Source organism: Nerophis lumbriciformis, linkage group LG28, assembly GCF_033978685.3.
Source record: "Nerophis lumbriciformis linkage group LG28, RoL_Nlum_v2.1, whole genome shotgun sequence".
Classification (NCBI taxonomy): Eukaryota; Metazoa; Chordata; class Actinopteri; order Syngnathiformes; family Syngnathidae; genus Nerophis; species Nerophis lumbriciformis.
Window position 1 is genome coordinate 22,544,072 of NC_084575.2, and position 16,495 is coordinate 22,560,566.

The 16,495-nt window shown below is 39.2% G+C and overlaps 1 protein-coding gene across 1 annotated transcript in view; it reads left to right on the forward strand.

Moving 5' to 3' along the window:
* The window catches only part of grm6b (glutamate receptor, metabotropic 6b), a 91,501-nt gene extending 82,557 nt beyond the window's left edge, over positions 1–8,944 (forward strand). Inside the window, exon 11 of the mRNA XM_061923905.2 lies at positions 5,767–8,944. Within this exon, the coding sequence (XP_061779889.1) occupies positions 5,767–6,006 (240 nt within the window). The 3' untranslated portion in view covers positions 6,007–8,944. The remainder of the gene's footprint in view (positions 1–5,766) is intronic.
* Positions 8,945–16,495: the final 7,551 nt, after the last annotated feature.

The following is a 16,495-nucleotide window of genomic DNA, read 5'->3' on the forward strand; positions in this document are numbered from 1 at the left end:
ATAAATCATCACTCAAAAAAGGGTTATAAATATAGACTTTGACTTTTGTCTGGTTCATGAAAATATTATGTGCCTCCATCGTGTGTAGGACCACATATAAGGGATGCGGGCTTCTTCTACCTGCTTGCTGCTCGTCAGTATTCACGTATCATTCACTATTTCTAAGCCGGTATATATCAGCTCGCCTCCGGCTGTAAGCGCATAAATCCATAGCATACATCACCGCTGCTTCTTTCAGAAATATGGAAAGGGGTCATTGAGTAAGACTGACTAAAAGCAGGGATGAGCTTATAAAAGAAACCATTCTGGACCGATATTAAAGCAGGAGATACAGTGCAGTACATGCTGCTGATGATGGAGATGAGCGCTGGGCAGTGTACAATCTGTAACTTATTTATGCCACAATTATATCTTATTTATGGCACATGTGTGTTGATTTATTCATAACCAGTACAGTTTGCTTGAATAATGAGTTTCGTAATTCACTGGAGTTTGTCTCAGGAGAAGTCCCCTCTCTTTACCGCTGTCGGATTCACGATAGAGGAAGAGCAGCGTGGTCAAAGCCCATAAATAGAGTCTCTCTTCTTGAATACATATACCGGCTCGTGAATCATTAATCACGGGGGGAAAACATGGCCGCTTGAGCTCTGGAATGAAAATAGCCAGGACAGCAATGCGACAACCGATGGGGCGTGTGTGGTGTTTACTGGCACCTGTGAATGATATTTATTTGTGACAAACTGAAAAAGAGTAAACACGCGGGAGGAAATCAGTTGTTTTCTCGGAGTGACGGGTTGTCTTGATACCATTTTGGTATCGGGACCAAAATACTTTTCAACACTTTTCAAAATAAAGGTAACCACAAAAATGTGATTATTAGTAGGGATGTCCAATAATGGCTTTTTGCTGATATCCGATATTGTCCAACTCTTTAATTGCCGATACCGATATCAACCGATATATGCAGTTGTGAAATTAACACATTATTATGCCTAATTTGGACAACCAGGTATGGTGAAGATAAGGTACTTTTTAAAAAAATTAATAAAATAAGATAAATAAATTAAAAACATTTTCTTGAATAAAAAAGAAAGTAAAACAATATAAAAACAGTTACATAGAAACTAGTAATTAATGAAAATGAGGAAAATTAACTGTTAAAGGTTAGTACTATTAGTGCAGTGGTTCTCAAATGGGGGTACGCGTACCCCTGGGGGTACTTGAAGGTATGCCAAGGGGTACGTGAGATTTTTTTTAAACATTCCAAAAATAGCAACAATTCAAAAATCCTTTATAAATATATTTATTGAATAATACTTCAACAAAATATGAATGTAAGTTCATAAACTGAACATCAAATCAAGTAGGCTATTCCATTCATTACAATGCAACAATGCAATAGTGTTGACAGCTAGATTTTTTGTGGACATGTTCCATAAATATTGATGTTAAAGATTTCTTTTTTTGTCAAGAAATGTTTAGAATTAAGTTCATGAATCCAGATGGATCTCTATTAAAATCCCCAAAGAGGGCACTTTAAGTTGATGATTACTTCTATGTGTAGAAATCTTAATTTATAATTGAATCACTTGTTTATTTTTCAACAAGTTTTTAGTTATTTTTATATATATATAAGACCACTACAAATGAGCAATATTTTGCACTGTTATACAATTTAATAAATCAGAAACTGATGACATAGTGCTGTATTTTACTTCTTTATCTCTTTTTTCAACCAAAAATGCTTTGCTCTGATTAGGGGGTACTTGAGTTAAAAAATGTTCACAGGGGGTACATCACTGAAAAAAGGTTGAGAACCACTGTATTAGTGGACCAGCAGCACGCACAATCATGTGTGCTTACGGACTGTATCCCTTGCAGACTGTATTGATATATATTGATATATAATGTAAGAACCAGAATATTAATAACAGAAAGAAACAACCCTTTTGTGTTGGGGTGTAAATGGGGGAGGGAGGTTTTGTGGGTTGGTGCACTAATTGTAAGTGTATCTTGTGTTTTTTATGTTGATTTAATAAAAAATAAAAAAAATTAATAAAAAACAATACCGATAATAAAAAAAAACTATACCGGTAATTTCCGATATTACATTTTAACGCATTTATCGACATCTCTAATTATTAGCTTTATTTGAACATAAAATCTTATGATACATGAAACGTATGTTTCTTATTGCAATCAAAGAACAATGTTGTTATTCAATAACATAGTGAACATACTAGACAACTTATTAGGGACCCTATTGTATTTCTAGCGTTTTACTATTATACCGCCGCCTCTTTGAGCTGTAATTTGACCCCCTTAACATGCTTTAAAACTCACCAAATTGGACACACACACCAGGACTGGCGAAAATTGCGATCTAATCAAAAACTAAACCCCAAAACTCCAAATTGCGCTTTAGCACCCCCTAGGAAGAAAACACAGACAAAACTGCCTCTAAACTCCCAGTAGGAATGTCGTAGAGGCATGAAACAAAAACCTCTATGTAGGTCTCACTTAGACCTATATTTCATACACTGACAACCCCCCGCAAAAATCAACAGGAAGTTTGCAATTCCCCCTTCAAAACAAAAGTTATGTAAAAACAGTCACCTTTTTTCAAACATTATCTCCTCTGAGCACGTTTGTCGTGTCGGCTTCAAATTAGCACAGGAGAGAGATTGAACCCTTCTGATTAAAAGTTGATGAAAGAGTTTTAATTACTGCTCCGGGTTGGATTTTATGAGCCCTCAAAGTCAGTCCCGTCCATCCCTGCTTGCAGCTTTAATCTTTTTGGTGTTTCTTCTTTCTGATATCACATGGACAAAGATAAGACCTTCTGGAGGAAAGTTCTGTGGTCAGATGAAACAAAAATTGAACTGTTTGGCCACAATGCCCAGCAATATGTTTGGAGGAGAAAAGGTGAGGCTTTTAATCCCAGGAGCACCATTCTGAACGTCAAGCATGGTGGTGGTAGTATTATGGTAGTCCTGTATGTACCTATCAGCATTAATGGCGCCTTCACAGATGTGTAAGCTACCCATGCCTTGGGCACTAGTACACCCCCATACTATCACAGATGCTGGCTTTTGAACTTTGCGCCTAGGACAATCCGGATGGTTCTTTTCCTCTTTGTTCCGGAGAACACGACGTCCACAGTTTCCAAAAACAATTTGAAATGTGGACTCGTCAGACCACAGAACACTTTTACACTTTGCATCAGTCCATTTTAGATGAGCTCGGGCCCAGCGAAGCCGGCGGCGTTTCTGGGTGTTGTTGATAAATGGCTTTTGCTTTGCACAGTAGAGTTTTAACTTGCACTTACAGATGTAGCGACAAACTGTAGTTACTGACAGTGGTTTTCTGAAGTGTTCCTGAGCCCATGTGGTGATATCCTTTACACACTGATGTCGGTTTTTGATGAGGTACCGCCTTAGGGATCCAAGGTCACGGGCATTCAATGTTGGTTTTCAGCCTTGCTGCTTACGTGCAATGATTTCTCCAGATTCTCTGAACCTTTTGATGATATTACGGACCGTAGATGGTGAAATCTCTAAATTCCTTGCAATAGCTGGTTGAGAAATCGTGTTCTTAAACAATTTGCTCACGCATTTGTTCCCAAAGTGGTGACCCTCGCCCCATCCTTGTTTGTGAATGGCTGAGCATTTCATGGATGCTGCTTTTATACCCAATCATGGCACACACCTGTTCCCAATTAGCCTGTTCACCTGTGGGATGTTCCAAATAAGTGTTTGATGAGCATTCCTCAACTTTATCAGCTTTTTTGAAACATGTTGCAGGCATCAAATTCCAAATGAGCTAATATTTGCAAAAAAAAAATAGTTTTCCAGTTCGAACATTGATTATCCTGTCTTTGCAGTCTATTCAATTGAATATAAGTTGAAAAGGATTTGCAAATCATTGTATTCTGTTTTTATTTACCATTTACACAATGTGCCAACTTCACGGGTTTTGGGGTTTGTATGTTATTCTTTCTGACCCGCTCTGTCATACACCCTTCTTCTTGATGCTTTTCATCTTTTTTCTAACTTCTGTAGTTAATTATTTATCTGTTTGTCCACCATGATATTTCAGTCCAGCCACGGAAACCACACTTGCAGAGAACAACCACAACCACAACCACAAACCCCAACCCCGAGCTCTGCTCTTCAAATAAACTCTGAATGACATTTTCATTTCAATCGGATGCAATTTCAGAGAAAAAGATGTGTGAACCTCATCAAAATGGAAGTCATTGGACATTTAGCATGTCATGGTTTAATACAGTACACAATTTGAATGGAATCCAGTCTCCATTCCGGTGCTTGCATGGGTTTTAGTCCCTGATAGAGTAGTGCAGTGGTACTCAATACATACATTTGGGCCGCCACAAATAGATTTGGCGCCTCTCGGTTAGGTGGTGGTATAATTCCCACGTTGACAGTACACATTAAAAGTGAAGACAGGAAGTGTTTCCTGCATGCAGGGCACCTCCACAAGCCCAGTGTGCATGACCACCGTTGTGGACATGCATACAACATCGCCACAAGTGTGCAGCCCAGCCGTTGACTTGTGGGTGTCATATGACTTTTGTCATTTAGTAAACAGGGGTGCTCAAAGTGCAAGACGGAGGCCGCTAGCAGACCGTGGATTGTTTATTACGGTCCATGGCACATTGTAGAAATAAAATAACCCACAGCATAATCGCGGAATGCAATAAAAAAAAAGTTGAAAAGTTGATACTTGAATATTGTACTTTTTACTAGAGATGTCCGATAATGGCTTTTTTGACGATATTACGATTTTGTCCAACTCTTAATTACCGATACCGATATCAACCGATACCGATATGTACAGTCGTGAAATTAACACATTATTATGCCTAATTTTGTTGTGATGCCCCGCTGGATGCATTAAACAATGTAACAAGGTTTTCCAAAATAAATCAACTCAAGTTATGGAAAAAAAATGCCAACATGGCACTGCCATATTTATTATTGAAGTCACAAAGTGGTAAGGTTACTTGAATTATTATTAATAGTTTAATTTTTTTATTTAAATAGTTTTGTCATCCTATTTTAGTCAATTATTAGTAATATCTTTTTTTTTGTATATATATATATATATATATATAATAAAGTACATATCTATATATATATATATATATATATATATATATATATATATATATATAGCTAGAATTCACTGAATGTCAAGTATTTATTTTATTTATATATATATATATATATATACATATATATATATATATAGCTAGAATTCACTGAATGTCAAGTATTTATTTTATTTATATATATATATATATATATATACATATATATATATATATATATATATATATATATATAGCTATAATTCACTGAATGTCAAGTATTTATTTTATTTATATATATATATATATATATATATATATATATATATATATATATATATATATATATATATATATATATATATATATAGCTAGAATTCACTGAATGTCAAGTACCGGTATTTATATATATATATATATATATATATATATATATATATATATATATATAATAAATACTTGAATTTCAGTGAATTCTAGCTATAAATATACTCTCCCCCCCAATCTCCCGAATTTGGAAGTCTCAAGGTTGGCAAGTATGATGGATACTTAGTAGTAGCGACATAATTCGGTAGCCATCCCGAGTCACAGAATGTTACAACAATGTCCTGTGAGTAATTATTGTGACCCCCTTTTTGCTTTTTTTCCCCCAGATGTTCATCCAGACCACCACCCTGACAGTGTCCATGAGTCTAAGCGCAACTGTCTCCCTGGGCATGCTCTACATCCCCAAAGTCTACGTCATCGTCTTCCACCCGGAGCAGAACGTGCAGAAGCGAAAGCGTAGCTTCAAAGCCGTGGTGCAGGCAGCCACCGTGTCCACGCACCTCTCCCAGAAATCCAACGACAAACAGAACGGCGAGTCCAAGATAGAACCGGACAGATCGCAGTGAAGGAGGTCTGTATCTATTTTTCATCGATCATCACATGGGCCCTTATAGACATGAAAAAAAAAAGCATTTATCTTGGCCGATTTTTTTGAATATGACACTAGCAAATATGTTCCTGGATTTTTTTTCTTCTTCACTACTATTTAACTCTTGAACAATGCACAAAAGGAACCTTGAAAGTGAACAACTTTTTAGTACAATCCCAGAAGGACTGATGATGGCTGAGTGAACCTAAAATAACACTGCAAACATCGTTTGCTTTTTTTGATATCATGCCAATCTTATATGCACGCCGACTTGTCAAGGACAGGTTTGTTGTTATTTTCCCTGGGGAAAAATAAGCGCTGGGGTGACCTGTGACCCACGGTGCAATGTAGGGTTGATGAGACTCATTTACTCTCAAAGCACTGCATGGATTTCGTGTTGTGATTATTATGATATATTAGATATGGAAGGGTTGGGTTCAGAACTTTTGCTTGCACTGGATGTCGTTTTTAAAAAGCACTACACTCTTTGCTAAAGATTTTAAAAGGAGAATTCACTATTTCATGTAAAAAATATTTTTTTGCCTGTCTGCGTAAAATGTGCAATGTTTACTATCACCACACTGTAAAACAATGGCAGCTTCAGTCTATCATCCACACTTTGCCCAGTGATGTGTGGTGAGGTTCATGGCTGGACTCCTTTCAATTGTCTTAAAATTGTTGTGCTCTAATCAGTACACGTTGCTCATTTTGAGAAAAATAAGAAGAAAAGACAATAATTATTTGATGTAAAAATGCTCTTCTTAATCCTATTTTTTTTTAAATGGTATTGATAAAACTAAACCAGAGGTGGGTAGATTATCCAAACATTGCATTTAAGTAAGAGTACTTCAGAGTTGTGTTTCTTATCCAGAGGGGCCCATTGTTAAGCCGCCACTGCACCTTGAGAGGGCCGCCAAAAATATAGTTTTCTCTAGAGATTATCGGCCGATAAATGCTTTAAAATTTAATATTGGAAATTATCGGTATCGGTTTCAAAAAGTAAAATTAATGACTTTTCAAAACGCCGCTGTACGGAGTGGTACACGGACGTAGAGAGAAGTACAGAGCGCCAATAAACCTTAAAGGCACTGTCTTTGCGTGCCGGCCCAATCACATAATACCTACGGCTTTTCACACACACAAGTGAATGAAAGGCATACTTGGTCTACAGCCATGCAGGTCACACTGAGGGTGGCCGTATAAACAACTTTAACACTGTTACAAATATGCGCCACACTGTGAACCCACACCAAACAAGAATGACAAACACATTTCAGGAGAACATCCGCACCGTAACACAACATAAACACAACAGAACAAATACCCAGAACCCCTTGCAGCACTAATTCTTCCGGCACGCTACAATAACCCCCCCCAACCTCCTCATGTCCCAAATTCCAAGCTGCTGTTTTGAGGCATGTTAAAAAAAAATAAAGCTGCAGGCAGCGATGGACGGGACCGACTTTGAGGGCTCATAAAATCCAAACCGGAGCAGTAATTACAACTCTTTCATCAACTTTTAATCAGAAGGGTTCAATCTCTCTCCTGTGCTAATTTGAAGCAGACACGACAAACGCGCTCAGAGGAGATAATGTTTGAAAAAAGGTGACTGTTTCTACACTTTTGTTTTGAAGGGGGAATTGCAAACTTCCTGTTGATTTTTGCTGGGGGTTGTCAGTGTATGAAATATAGGTCTAAGTGAGACCTACATAGAGGTTTTTGTTTCATGTCTCTACGACATTCCTACTGGGAGTTAGAGGCAGTTTTGTCTGTGTTTTCTTCCTAGGGGGCGCTAGAGCGCAATTTAGAGTTTTGGGGTTTGGTTTTTTGATTAGATCGCAATTTTCGCCAGTCCCGATGTGTGTGTCCAATTTAGTGAGTTTTGAAGCATGTTAAGGGGGTCAAATTACAGCTCAAAGAGGCGGCAGTATAATAATAAAACGCTAGAAATTCAATAGGGTCCTCTGTCCCAAAGGGACTCAGTCCGTGCACTTTGTGACTTCAATAATAAATATGGCAGTGCCATGTTGGCATTTTTTTCCATAACTTGAGTTGATTTATTTTGGAAAACCTTGTTACATTGTTTAATGCATCCAGCGGGGCATCACAACAAAATTAGGCATAATAATGTGTTAATTCCACGATATCGGTTGATATCGGAATCGGTAATTAAGAGTTGGACAATATCGGAATATCGGATATCGGCAAAAAAGCCATTGTCGGACATCTCCAGTTTTCTCAGCTGTCTTCCTTATGGGCCGCAGTGGTACTCAATTGTAATACACTTTTCCACAACTGGTGGCAGTAATGACAATATCAAACAAACAGAAGAAGTCTTGAGCTAAACTTTCTTAAGTGCAAAAAGTATGACTAAAATGGGGAAGCTGTCCATCCATTATTTCCATCTGCACTTACATTTTATTGACAGTATATTTAACAAACACAACATTAATTATTTATAATTTTACATAAATGTATTTATTTTAGTACTACACATTTTATTTTCATCCGTTTTTATGTGTCCCTTCTAACTATTGCAGTCTTTTTGATTGGTATTTATTTTTGTAATCAGTCTGACCTAAGCCTTGATAATGATATTTGTGATAAACACATACTCTCATATCTTTTGACAAGGGTAATCCGGTAAACTGTAGGAAGGTTAGATATCCTTTTTGAATATGATTAAAATCAAGAATAGGAATACTACCGGTAATTCTGTGTTATTATCATACCTGCCAACTTTTGAAATCAGAAAAACCTAGTAGCCAGGGTCCAGGGGCCGCAGGCCCCGGTAGGTCCAGGACAAAGTCCTGGTGGGGGGTTCGACGCAAAATGATTATTAGCATTCAGACAGGTTAAAATGTTGCTAAAACCATCACTTTTCTATCAGTCACAGTGACTTTTCAAAACAAAAATATTACAGCAAAAATCATATGGGTTGATTGACATGTTTATTCTGTAAGCTAACTTCAATAGTTTGAAATTATTTTGACAGTTAATGCCAGTTATCCTGTCAACCTTTCACAAGACTTCAATTTGTTAATTGAAAGTATAAACAGTATAAACACTTTTTACAGTAAACAAATGGTAAAACAGTACTAAACAATTCCATTAAAAAAAAAATTGGTGTCATTATTAACTTTCTGTCCAAGCTTGTATAATCTACTGCCTTGTTCAATTGTAAAAAATATTCTGTGCCTAAAATTCACATTTCTATCACAATTATCATACTGTAAACATGGTAAGCTAACTTCATTAAAATTAATAGTCCTGTCAATAGCATGGAATTACAATTCAAATGTAGTTTTTTTGTAAGCCTTTCAAAAGAATTCAAAATATGAAAAATTAATGAAAATTAATTTAAGCCATCAGACACTTGAAAAGTGGCACATCACATCTCTAATGTAATCATTTTAACTTTTCAACAGAAATACCACTGCAAAAATATTAAGGACATACTTCTGTATTTTGGTAGTTATGCTGTCAACATTTAACAAGATTTCTTCAACTTGGACTTGAAAGCATAAATAGTATAAACACTTTTAACAGTATAACAGTACTAAACAATTCCAATAGATAACATTGGTGTCATTACCTTTTTGTGGCTAAAATCCAAATTGTATCGCTAGCAACGGCATTAGACTTGTGTTTTTTTGTCCCAACGTGGTCTTTTACATCGCTAATTCCTCCGTGTCCGAACGAAAAATCTTGTCTGCACAAGGTGCAATTCGCGTAGTTTTCACCCTTTTTGGAACGGATAATTATTCCCGGATAGGCTTTTGAATATTCTTCACGGAATGACTGCAGTTTTCTTTTCGGTTTAAGACTCGTTTGCGATTTTTCTCCGGCTGATTCCATGATCGTTCGCTCGTTTGGAAACAATGGCAACTGGTGCCTCGTGCTTGGCAGTGGTGCTATAAATAGCCTCGCGCATGGCATTCGGAATGGCTCGATAGGAAGTTACGGGAAGCAGTGTCGATTGTCATTGTTGTTACGCGATTTCGTGAATAAAACTTAAAAAAAAAAAAAAAATTTTAATTAATGAAAAACCATATTTTTTATCACTGCAACCGTAACCCGGAATAGGTTGATGAAAACCGTACTAATTACGGGAAAACCGGAGTAGTTGGCAGGTATGTATTATTTGAGTGGGCCCGGTCCCCTCTGTAGTGAAAAAGTTGAGCCCCAAGGTAAGAAAGGTTAAGAAATCCCGCTTTAGACTCTACAGCAGGGTTTCTTAATTTGTTTCACCATTTTGCTTTAACTTAACTCATATTACACAATATGAGTTAAATAAAAGCAAAATGTACAGTAAAAAAATTACATTAGTAAGTATTCAGTGACAGTCGGTGAAAGCCACAACTGCAGCATGAACTATTAAAGATGCACATTTTACTGTCACTAGTTGACACAATAACAGGGCTAATGTTAGCGTGCACGCAGCTAAAACATAAAAAAACCATCTACAACATGTTTACTTTGGTTGGAAGTGGAATTATTGTGGTTTGGAATGTGGAACATTTCAACTGACACAGATGACAGCACATGATAGTATGTTATTTTTCATAGTAACGTAAACCTTGAAGAGTTGTGCTGCCTCGTCTGATGTCATGTCACTTTTCACAGTACGTATTTTTCGGACTATAAGTCGCAGTTTTTTTCATAGTTTGGTATGTTTTTTTCCTTCTTTATTATGCATTTTCGGCAGGTGCGACTTATACTCCGGTGCGACTTATACTCCGAAAAATACGGTATGTAGTTTGGAGTGGGGTCATGTGACGGCCAGGCTCTGTTAAACTGGGGTAATGGAGTCAAACGTCACGAGTGCTTATGTTGGATTGGTGAAACAGTCATGTGACCGTGACCGCTGGAAGAAGTCACTCTAGCGAGCCAAATGTTTGTCTTTGCAAGCAGTAATCATTTAATTATGAATGACTCCAATCCGTGTAATATGAGTGGAAGGGTTAGGTGGAGTGTGTGGATGTTGTAATTGTTCGAATCGTACGAGAAATGTGGGATATGAAGAGGTTTGTGTATTGCCCATTCATTTTCAATGGGGGAAAATTCCTGGTAATTCCCAGTAATCTGGGAGTTTTCGGAACTGGGAAACATGCTGGCTTGAAAGTCCAGGTTGAGTGAAGCGTGTTGGTTGTGGAACGGTTCGAATCGGACAATAAATGTGGAATATGGAGAAGTTGGTATACTGCCCATTCATTTTCAATGGGGAGAAATTCCTGATAATTCCGGGAAAAATAGTAATTTTTTTGGAAAAGGGAAACAGGTGGCTTGAATATCCAGAATAAGAAGAGGATGTGGATGGTGGAATGGTTCGAATCGTGTAAGAAATGGCGGATAAAAATGTCCTGGAAAACTTGGTATTCCTGGTAATCAGGGATATTTGAGAATATCGATTCCCGGCCGATTGTTTTCATACTTGAACAGTTCCAATTGGATGGAAACTGGGAGAAGAAGTCAAAAGAAAAAAGGGAAAAAACACTGGTGTTTAAAAGCCATAATTCCTGGTAATCAGGATCATTTTGGAACACGGAAACGTTTTTGCTTGAATGTCCAGGGTGAGTGGAGTGTGTGGATGGTTTGGAACAGTTTGAATTGGATGAGAAATGTGGGATATGAAGAGGTTTGTATATTGACCAATTTGCATTGAGGAAAATTCCTGGTAATCTGGGAATTTTCGGAACTGGGGAAAACGTGAGCTTGAATGTCCATGATTAGTGGAGTGTGTGGATGGTAGAACGGTTCGAATCTGGTGAGAAATGTGCATACTTGCCAACCCTCCCGGATTTTCCAGGAGACTCCCGAAATTCAGCGCCTCTCCCGAAAACCTCCCGGGACAAATTTTCTCCCGAAAATCTCCCGAAATTCAGGCGGAGCTGGAAGCCACGCCCCCTCCAGCTCCATGCGGACCTGAGTGACGTCAGGTGCGCAACACCATGTAAATCGTTGGCCAACCAAAAAGTAGCCCCAGTACGCTGTAGCCAACATTCACCAGGAGATGGCAACAGACAAACATAGATCACTATTACATTCCTCCCGTTTTAGAAATGTATAGAAGTTACTCAAAATAAATAAACAACCCAACCAAAAATGCAGCAGCTCAATTAAAAAACTGTACTTAAGCCACATTCTTTTTTTTTTTTTTTTTTTAGTACTGAACTCTTAACCCTCATTTGTAAAAAATAACATGCTTATTATACAAACAGTATTTGTACACCTTTAACACTGATTTTTATACTGTCTTCAGAGATTCAGTTTTTTTGGTGGTACTCGAAACCTTTCTGGGTACCTGCGAAAGGGTGTTCAGCATGGTTGGAAAAATAGTGACAGAGAATAGAACAAGGATGGACAATTCAACCCTTAACTCAACAATGAGTAGATGAGTGTTATGTGTGTGTATATGTGTAAATAAATGAACACTGAAATTCAAGTATTTTTTATATATATATATATATATATATATATATATATATATAAAACAAATATATATATAGCTAGAATTCGCTGAAAGTCAAGTATTTCTTATATATATATATGAAATACTTGACTTGGTGAATTCTAGCTGTAAATATACTCCTCCCCTCTTAGCCCCGCCCCAACCACGCCCCCGCCCCACCTCCCGAAATCGGAGGTCTCAAGGTTGGCAAGTATGGAAGTGTGTGTGTGTGAATTGTAGAACTTTGAAAATCACTATTCTTTTAAATTTTCTGGAAATTTGTAAAAGTCGGGAAAAGCGGGAATTTTGTGGAATATGGGACATGGCTCAATTGGCCTGAGTGAACCCAGTGCGCTGGTGTTGGAAATTTGTGAAATGGTTTGTAGTAACAATTCTTATTAGAGAAGAGCTGTTACAGAAAGTGGGAAATACGAGGTAAACATTTCTGACTCCGAAATATAAATAGCTTGACTAAGAGAAACACTCCGATGGTGGAATGGTTGAATTTGGATGAAAAATGTGGAAGAAGTAGTCAAAAGAAAAAAGAAAAAAAATGTGTTTAAAATTCCTGGTAATCGGGGAAATGTTTGAACCGGGAAACATGTTAGGTTGAATGTCCAGGGTGAGTGGAGTGAGAAATGTGGGAATTGTGCAAGTTTGAATTTTGGCCCATTCATTTTCAATGGAAAACATGTCCTGCAATTCCTGGTAATCTGGGAGTCTTGGTTCGAAAAAATGGTTAGTATGAGCTGAACGGTTTGACACTCGCATGGTTCCAATCGGATGAAAACTGGGAGAGAAGGAGGCTGTCAAAAAAGGAAACATTTCCTGGAAAACTTGGAATTCCTGGTAATCAGGGACATTTGGGAAGACAAACAATGGTGTCTCAGCACAGCCGAACGTTTTGATACTTGGTTCCTATCGGATAAAAACTGGAGGGGAAGGAGGCAGAAGAATATAACTACGATAAATAGATCCATTTTTGGTGTAGGACAACGTGTAAATTCCTGCGGGATTCACACAAATATAATATAAATACATAAAACAATGGGAAAGAAACCTAATGCAACAAAGTAAAAGTATGTTGACTTAACACTAATCTGACAAGTACAATTTACCCAAAAAAATGTAGTGTACTTATACCTACCCACCTCTGCTGAAAACCATTTTTGATCTGTATACAAAGTCAAATCCTTCCTTTGGAATTTCTATAAATCTGTCGCAAAAGTCAAGTTTTCTATTTTATTTTAAAAACCTATCAATGGCTTTTCCTCTCTGTAGAGAGAAATAAAACCTTTACATCGAAGACATCTCACAGGATGTAGAAATTGAGTCATGGCGTATAATAAATGTTTGTACAATCATTCTATTGGCAACATTTTGACAAACAGAAACATCCACTCATACGGAACAAAAATATGAACGCAACAATTTTGATTTTGCTGCCGTTTTTCACGAGTTGAACTCAAAGATCTAAAAATGTTACTTTACACACGAAAGACCTATTCCTCTCAAATATTGCGCAAAAACCTGTGTTAGTGAGCATTTCTTCTTTGCCTATTTCATCCCACCTTATAGGTGTGGCTTATCAAGATGCTGATTAAACAGCATGTGCCTGAGGCTGCCCACAATAAAAGGCCACTCTGAAATGTGCAGTTTTGCTTTATTAGAGTCTGGGGGGGTGAGAAAAGCATTCAGTATCTGGTGTGATCACCATTTGCCTCACGCAGTGCAACACATCTCATTTGCATAGATTTGTTTAGGTTGTTGATCGTGCTCTGTGGAATGTTGGTCCACTCCCCTTCAATGGCTGTGTGAAGTTGCTGCATATTGGCAGGAACTGGAACACGCTGTCATATACGCCGATCCACAGCATCCCAAACATGCTGAATGGGTGGCATGTCCGGTGAGCATACTTGCCAACCCTCCCGGATTTTCCAGGAGACTCCCGAAATTCAGCACCTCTCCCGAAAACCTCCCGGGACAAATTTAATCCCGAAATTCAAGCCGAGCTGGAGGCCACGCCCCCTCCAGCTCCATGCGGACCTGACCTGTTTTCACGTCCGTTTTTCCCACAATATAAACCATACTTGCCAACCCTCCCGGATTTTCCGGGAGACTCCCGAAATTCAGTGCCTTTCCCGAAAACCTCCCTGGACAAATTTTCTCCCGAAAATCTCCCGAAATTCAGGCGGACCTGAGTGACGTGTCGACAGCCTGTTTTCACGTCCGCTTTCCCACAATAAAACAGCGTGCCTGCCCAATCACATTATAACTGTAGAATGATGGAGGGCGAGTTCTTGGTTTCTTATGTGGGTTTATTGTTAGGCAGTTTCATTAACGTCCTCCCAGCACGGTAACAACACACAACAACAGCAGTCACGTTTTCGTCTACCGTAAAGCAGTTCGTCTGCCGTAAACAGCAATGTTGTGACACTCTTAAACAGGACAATACTGCCATCTACTGTACATGCATATGTGACATTAACATCTACTGCTTTTAGAGAGTGCAGTGCACAACTGCGCAAACAACAAGGAGACGAAGCAGAATGCATCATCAGAGAGGGTGTTCAGCATGGTTAGAAAAATAGTGACAGAGAATAGAACAAGGATGGACAATTCAACCCTTAACTCAACAATGAGTAGATGAGTGTTATGTGTGTGTATATGTGGAAATAAATGAACACTGAAATTCAAGTATTTCTCTTTTTAAAAAAAATCCAAGATGGCGGCGCGCACAGACGCAGCGGCTTACGGCTCTCCATTTCAGTGCTCTTTCTTCCTTCTTTTCTTCATGTTTTTTTTCCTTTTGTGCACCACCTGTACTGCAAACACCCGGTACACCCGCCAGTCACTCTTGGATATCGGTAACTCGCACCAGATATCTGTTTCGAGCGACTTTCACCACGAGCACAACATCCCAGATGACATAGCGAGAGCACAGGGCTCTCCGTGGTTTGTTGTCGGGTCTGGGAGACGGCGCAGACGGAGGAGGGAGAGGAAGCAGAAGCGTGGCCGCAGGTCCGGCGTCTTGCTCAGGCTTAGGAAACAACCCCACAAGCCACCTCTACCGAGCCTGTTCCTCTCTAATGCCAGATCCCTTGTACAGAAGATGGACGACCTGGAGTTACAACTTGCTGGAAACCGCTATGTTCGGGACTGTTGTGCTATGATTATCACCGAAACCTGGCTTCACCCGGAAATACCCGATGCTAGCATGCAGCTAGCCGGACGCACTCTGCTCCGCCGGGACAGAACTAAGGACTCCGGTAAGAGCAGAGGAGGGGGGCTCTGTATCTACGTGCATGAGAACTGGTGCAACAACGGGACAATCACTGAACAGCACTGTTGCCCGGACGTGGAGTACATGTCTGTTAGATGTCGGCCTTTTTTTCTCCCGAGAGAGCTGTCTGTTGTTATCATCACGGCTGTGTATATTCCACCGGACGCCAAAGTAAACACAGCGCTCTCTCTTCTGCTGAACACCGTCAACGAACAGCAGCGGGCCCACCCCGACGGTGTTCATATCATAGCAGGGGATTTTAATAAGGCCAATCTGAAGACTGTACTCCCTAAGTTCTACCAGCACGTGAAGTGTTCTACAAGGGGCAAGAACACCCTGGACCACGTGTATACCAACATAAAGCACGCGTACAGAGCTACATCCCCTCCCCCAGCTTGGACAGTCAGACCATCTTTCCCTCCTGCTCTCTCCTACCTACACCCCCATCAGACGCCAGGCCAGGCCTATCACAAAGACTGTTATGACCTGGCCTGACGATGCACTCCCCAAACTTCAGGACTGCTTCCAACACACAGACTGGGACCTCTTCCAACAACAGGAGCTGGAGACAGCCACAGGAACGGTGCTGGACTACATAAAGTTCTGCATCGGGAATGTGACTGTGGAAAAAAACCATCCGGGTTTACCCCAACAAGAAACCCTGGATGACCAGCCAGGTCCGCATACTCCTCAGGGCCCGCGACGCAGCCTTCAGGTCAGGGGACAGGGCAC